At 35.4% G+C, this 7,633-nt stretch overlaps 1 protein-coding gene across 1 annotated transcript; it reads left to right on the top strand.

The window, feature by feature from the left end:
- Window positions 1-3,611: 3,611 nt before the first annotated feature.
- LOC133333831 (uncharacterized) lies at window positions 3,612-3,956 on the top strand (the record flags this gene model as incomplete). The annotated part of the gene is made up of 1 exon (XM_061542143.1): window positions 3,612-3,956. A coding segment is annotated over one exon (345 nt), but the record flags the coding sequence as incomplete, so codon positions are not given.
- Window positions 3,957-7,633: the final 3,677 nt, after the last annotated feature.

The raw sequence follows: 7,633 nt of genomic DNA, 5'->3' as shown, positions 1-7,633 counted from the left end.
AATCGGACGAAACCATATATGGGAGCTATATCTAAATCTGAACCGATTTTCACGAAACTTGGCAGACATCATTCTAGACCTAAATGATTAGGCTGTACCAAATTTCGTGCAAAGCGAAAGATATATAGGGACTTTGGGGCACCATTTACATGAAATCGGACGAAACTATATATGGGAGCTATATCTAAATCGGGACCGATTTTCTCCAAACTTGGCATACATCACTCTAGGCTTAATTCAGCACGTTATATCAAATTTCGCGCAAATCAAAAGATATATAAGGACTGTGGGGCACCATTTACATGAAATCGGACGAAACTATATATGGGAGCTATATCTAAATCTGGACCGATCGCGAAACTTGGCAGACATCATTCTAGACCTAAATGTTTAGGCTGTACCAAATTTCGTGCAAATCGAAATATATATAGGGACCGTTTACATTAAATCGGTTAAATATATATATGGGAGCTATATTTAAATCTGAACCGATTTTTCCCACTTTCAATAGGGTTTGTCCTTGGGCCGAATAAGTGACCTATGCCAAATTTCATCCAATTCGGATCATAAATGCGACCTGTACTATGTTTACAATTTAACATGGACAGACAGACAGACAGACGGACGGACATGCATAAATCGACTTAGAAAGTGATTCTATGCATATTCTCAAAAGGAACCATGTGTCTATCTCGTTTCCTTTTGCCTGTTACAAACATATGCACAAAAATGAAAATGAAATTGGATCCATAAACATGTCATTCTGCAAACGATAATAAATTTTTCACGAAACTTAACACACATCATTCTAGACCTAATTCATTACGCTGTGCCAAATTTCGAGCAAATCGAAAGTTATTAAGGGTCTTTGGTACACCATTTACCTTAAATCGGACGAAAATATATATGGGAGCTATATCTAAATCTGATCCGATTTTCAGGAAACTTAACACACATCGTTCTAGACCTACTTCATTACGCTGTGCCAAATTTCGTGCAAATCGGAAGATATATAGGGACACTAAGTGCAGTTTATCACATGTCACTGGCTGTTAATTGCCCTTCCGGTAAAATTTAAAATACGGACTTATTGTCTTTACATATTAAGCCATCGATATCGAACTTTGTTTGTCGACATAGTTTTACCCTGGGGAGTCATAGTTTCGATTTTGATATTTTGAAGGTCCCAGTCTGATTTCACTCTAAATGGGTTTATGGAGTTTTAATTGAATTTTTGGCATTTCAATTGTCGTTCCTTAATTCCGAAACTGTCAGAGCTCGAGATTTTCAAATAATCAAGGTATATATGTATCTTCATGGCACTCCCCTCCGTTTAAATGTTGCGTATAGAATACATATAATATGAAATTTTTGTTTTAGAAGAAATTCACCGATTAGGGGGAGAGAAATAAACTGACTCCCATACACTTGAAAAACAGCCAGATGTTTGCCGTTATCAACGTCTACAAGTGCGATTACAGCGATGAAATGGTTCAGAGTTTCTCAGGCGCCTAATTTTAACTTCAGTCAATCTTTTGCAAATACAAAATTGCGGGTTTCCTATAAGAATACCTGTCAATATGTTATCAATTGGTCTTCCTGTATCATTTGGGTTTTAATCAGCCCCCTTGTTCTTCCAAAACAGATAATTTTCGCACATGACTGCAGCTCAACATTTAACCCAACTTTTCAGTCCTAAGTTTCTCAATAAAACATGTTACACACTCCATCTACCCTGGAGTGTGTAACAGGTTTAACAACAGTTGCCATAAGATATTTGTGCTAGTGATCCGTCAGTTCACCACTCTCTATGCGGATAATAATGTTTTACATGACGTAACTACTTTAGTTTGGTCTGACTCCGAATATGACATTAGATCTATATCAGATACTGCTCAAAATACCAAGAATAGAAAAATGGTGTATTTATTATAGGATAGAGATACAGACAAACGTAGCAAAGCTCAAACATGATCGAATGTATCTTGACCAGCCAACATACTAGCTATACACCCTAGTCGTCTTCCAAAAGACACCTTAGTATACGTTAGGCAATTTATACATAGAACCATTTCTAATGGCTTGAATAACTTCCATGCTACAGATCAGAAATATAATTGTGATAATGGAAATCCCCACAGGATGGTCTTACATCTTGACTTTGATAATTAAGGGTATCGTCCTACTGAAAGCCTCAAGTCTACATGTGCACTATGTGATGTTGCCATGCCAATGAGCCAGCGAAGGGACGTTTAAATGGGGCCTATGTCAACACATGGACTTATAATGATTATAACCCGGAATGTCAGATTATGATATTTTTCGGTTGGAAAATGGGACTACTTAGAATTAGACGGACGATTATTTGGGTCTGTGCCAAAATATGGACCTGTCTTATTAATTGTCTGCATCGATGTATGTCAGCCTTCAAAAATTGCAGCTCTTTCGGTTGAAATGAATTTGACTATAAGCTTCAAAATATCGAAAATTGGGGGGTAAAGTGATAGAAATTAGGAAAATTAGGCTGTACCGTTTTAACAAAACGTAGACCGATATTTCAAAATACAATTTACCAATACCAAACATCCTCGGATTAATAACAATGTCAGTGCAAAATTTGACATAGAGGCATACATGGCTAAATCGGCACAGAAATTTATTATTATGAAAAATATCCTGAATACTTTATTGGGTCTTTTGATGTATGGCAGAGGGATTAACAAATTTAATATTCTCTTCACCCTTATGGGGGAGTACACAACAATAATCATACCAGTGGGTCGATTCACTATCAAATTTAAACAGTTCTCAAATCGATAAAATATTATAACGACAAAATAAACAATATTTCAATTCTATAACAGTTTTTAACAACAATTGTTAAAAATGTTGTTAATAAACAACACCAAAAAATTCGAAGTTAACTTATCGACAAATATTCTTCAATATTGAACATGCCATGTTTTGTTCATAATTTGTGTGTATGTTGTTTTCAAAATGTTCCAAATTAAAAGCTTTTTGAAAGTTTATTGACAATTTGTCTACATTTTTACAGAATAACATGTTCGTTACTGCAAACGATTTTATGTGTAGACAAAATTGTCGATTGTCGGATCGTTATAAGTTACTGAATCGACCTACTGAGCCTATAATAAATTTAATTAATTAACATAAAATCATTCATCGGTCTAGACATTTCTGTAGATATTCAAACACATTGAGATAGGTCATTTAAATTTGGTGCTAATGATTTTGGAGAACAATAGAAATTTTGATGAAATGCTGTTCAAACAAACTGATCGATTAATTGTATTGTGGGACTACACATTCATCACTCAAAATCAAAAAAAGAACACAAAAATAAAAGAAGAACATAAAAAGCGGAAGACGAACGCTAAAATCAAATGAAAACGGAATCAGACAATAAATAACACACAAAATTCTATTTCATATTTTGGCCTATAAAAACTCAGTGATTGATTAGGTAACGATACAGTCTAACATTTGACGTTCAAACTAACAAATCAGACTTTGCAAAATGGTAAGCCAGAACTATAGAAACAAATTAATAATAAATTAAATAAAAATGTATTTTGGTATTTTCTACACAGAAATTCCTCATTGTCGCCTTGGCTTTTGTGGCTTGTGCCTATGCTGATGTTTCCGAATTGGGTTACAATTATCAACAACCAGCTCCCGCTCCAGTGCAACCTGAGAAAACATATATCCCACCTGCACCAGTAGCACCCGAGCCAGCTCCAGTTGCCCCTGTTAACACTTATATCCCACCAGCACCTGTTGCCCCTGAACCAGTCCCAGTTACTCCCGTTGTTGAGCCGGTCAAAACTTATATTCCTCCCGCTCCCGTTGCCCCTGTTGAGGAAATTGAACAAACTCCCGTTGATGGTTATCGTTACAAGACTGTTCGTCGTGTTGTCTACAGACATCGTGCCTAAGCGATTATAAGAGATGTTATTTAGTTGATTCGTTGATGTTATAATTTGTAATAAAAGTATTAAATCGAAATAGTTTGTGTTTACTTGGAGGTGGTGAAGTATTGTGAAACATAAATGTATAGCTGGCTTAACGTGAAAAAACAATATGTATAATTTTTCTAGAAGTTGAGAATTTGATAGAGACATTTTCCATAAGTAACAATATATCGATTTAAGGGAACCCCACCCATTCTCGATTTTAATTTTTCACGATTTTCAATGGGCTGGTAAATCAATACCAATGCTTGTTAAGGTTTGTAACTTTGCACATATATATTTGAAGATTTAAAAGAGAAGAAAAATAATTTAAAAAAAATTTTGTTATTGTTTTGTTGTTGTTTTTTGTAATCAAAGAAAAGTCCTTATTTTTGATGGCGGGCATGATAACTCCTCACTGGAACATCGGAATCCGAAAATTCCAACGGTGTTAGAAAGAGAACATGTCTGGCTCTCGTATGAACTAGGATTATTGACTTCGCTCTAAAATTAAAAAAATGGTGGACCTTTGAAAAAATATTTTTGGAAAATCGCCGATTTTTTCCAAAAACCAAGTTAAAAAATAAGGAAGATCTTCACCGATTGGCTTTATCCTAGTTCATACGAGAGCTATACACTCCCAGAGAAACGTTGCAAAATTTGGAACCGATTGGATTATTAGCTGTTGAGTTATCGTGCCCGCCATTCGCAAAAAAATGTTTAGAGAAAAACGCGTTTAAAGTTTGAGAAGCCCTTCAGCCGTCACTTGAAGCTGACACAATAAATCGGATATATCTTCAAGAGTTCTTGAGATTTTCACTTGAAATTTTGTAGAGACATTCTTTAATCAGTGTAGATTCGAATTATATCAACAAAAATTTTGGCCCCGAGAATGGGGGGGGGGTCCCCTTAATTAAAAAAATCGACAATTATATTATTTTGCTGTTTGGTAGTGATATGTATAGGTACTAAGTCCAATTTATCACATGACACTGGCTGTTTATACCCTTCACCACACTGTGGTACAGGGTATTATGCCTTTGTGCATATGTTTGTAACAGGCAAATAATCGAAATAGACTCATGGTTCTTTTTGAGAATATGCATAGAATCACTTTCTGAGTCGATTTATACATCCATGTACAGGTCACATTTATGGTCCGATTTGGATGCAATTTGGCACAGGTCACTTGATTGGCCCAAGGACGATCCCTATTGAAATTGGAGAAAATCGATTCAGATTTAGATGTAGCTCTCATATATATTTTCGTCCGATTTCATGTAAATAGTGCACCAAAGTCCCTATATATCATTCGATTTGCATGAAATTTGGTATAGCGAACTGAATTAATTCAAGAATGATGTGTGCGAAGTTTCGCAAAAATCAATTCAGATTTAGATAAAGCTCTCATATATAGTTTCGTCCGATTTTCAGTAAATGGTGCACCAATTACCCTATATATCTTTCGATTTCCACGAAATTTGGCAAAGCGTACTGAATTGAGTCTAGAATGATGTGTGCAAAGTTTCATGAAAATCGGTTCAGATTTAGATATAGCTCCCATATATATTTTCGTCCGATTTTATGTAAATGGTGCATCAAAGTCCCTATATATCCTTCGATTTGCACGAAATGTGGCATAGAGTAATGAATTGAGTCTAGAATGATGTGTGTTACGTTTCGTGAAAATCGGTTCAGATTTCGATTTAGCTCCACATATATATTCGTCCGTTTTTACATAAATGGTGCACCAAACTCCTAATGTTTGTTTGATTGATACAAAATTTTGCACAATGTATCAAATTGAGACTTGAATGGTGTGTCGTTGAAATTGGTGCAGATGCAGCCATAGCTTCCATATGTATTTCGAACGGGTGTCTGATTGAAATTAATTTTTTAACAGTGCGGCGAACTGAATAGCGTATATTCATTTTTCGTTTTCCATAAATTGGTCCCATGGTACGCAGACTACTCTAAATCTGCTTGAATGAAATTAAATTTATCATAGGTTGCAGAAAGACATGATAATGTTCCTTCGAGGGAACAGTGACATGCAATTGTGAGGATACATATGTACAACATACCCAAAGTGGTGAAGGATATCATATAGTCGGCCCAGTCCGACTTTACTACTTTCCTTACTGGTTGGTAAATAAATTTTGGTAAACCCAAAATATCAAACCGATTAACCGATTTAGTTAAAAAATGTTTTAACAATACTCAAAATACGAGGTAACGTCACTTGAGAGCTACCGTAAAAAGTGGACCAATTTTGACCATTTTTGGTAGGGAGATTCTCCGCCCATTAAAATCAAAAACAAAAAAAAATTACAGCAAAATTGTTTGTACTTGTCCATAATTTCCAACATACTGAAATTTTTATTGTATCGTTTTTATAGGGCTACACTGGTTCAATATTGATAATTTTTTACACAGACTTTAAGTACCTAATGATAACCCAAAATATCAGCCAATTCGGTTCTAAACGTGTTCAAAATAGAGAAAATTTGGAGTTACCGTTATATGGGGGATATGCCTACACCTCGACTGATATAGCTCTGGCACTTCTGTGCAAATTTTTGGACAGCTAGCTCAGTTTCTGCAGATGCTAGAGTTATTACAACAGACTGATGGACATGGCTAGATCGCCTTAGAATTTTACACTAATCAAGAATACACATATACTTCATGGGGTCGGAAACGATTATTTTGAAAAAACAAACATACAACGATGGAGGGTGTAAAAATTGGTAAAAATATGCTGAAGCCAACAATTTTTTTGTCTTTTGCTAATTTATTACTAAAATACACCATTTACAGACCTTTGCTCAACGACTGAATTGAAGAACACCATATTGGCAAAATAGTTCTAATGTACGATTTTACGATATTTCCACCGCATTCAACTAAGCCGGATGCTGGCATTTTGAAGCCGAAATTTCCCTGTTTTCGGACGAGCTAGTTGAAGCCCTAACTTATTATAGGATCGTAGGACTCGTGATTTTACTTCGATTGATGTATATCTCAAGAACATTTTTATAAAAAACCTATTTATTGGGTTGAACCCCGCGTGATTTCTGTTTTTTTACGTGCTGAATCAACTGAGACCAGCCGTGTTCAAATCCACCCAATAAAACAGCGGTCAAAAGTACTTTGAAAGTAGAAACCATAGCTGCAAATACATAATTTGAGATTTCCGCGCTTTATTTGTATATAAAGATAAACATTTATAAGCCATATTCCTGAGTAAATGCATCATAAAATATTGGGGTTCTTGATGGATATGAGCATATGAGACTTAAAAGCTTTCAAAATATTCACCCTTTGTGGGGGAGATACTAAAAGGAGTGGACTAATGGGTCCCATCTTCCAACATTATACAGGTTTCGATAAAATATTAGGGTTTGCAGAGTTTGGTTGAAATCGGATATTCATATTATAAAATTAATTTTCATCAAAATATGGACCATTTTGTGGGGTAGCTTGATTTAAGTTTGGAAGAAATTTACGATGTGAAAAGTTTGAAGGAAATCGGTTACTCCCTTCGAGAGTTATCTTGCACATCAGCCAGCCTGACAGACACGCAGACGGACGGGCGGATATTAGTAAATGAGTCCAATTTGTCCGAAACGGATTTGGTCCAAAGAACCATGGAGTATAAA

This window comes from Musca vetustissima, unplaced genomic scaffold (assembly GCF_032173495.1).
Source record: "Musca vetustissima isolate MV318-11 ecotype Yass unplaced genomic scaffold, APGP_CSIRO_Mvet_v1 utg450213, whole genome shotgun sequence".
Taxonomy (NCBI): domain Eukaryota; kingdom Metazoa; phylum Arthropoda; class Insecta; order Diptera; family Muscidae; genus Musca; species Musca vetustissima.
The sequence above is the reverse complement of the archived record's forward strand: the minus strand, read 5'-3'. Positions and strand labels throughout refer to the sequence as shown.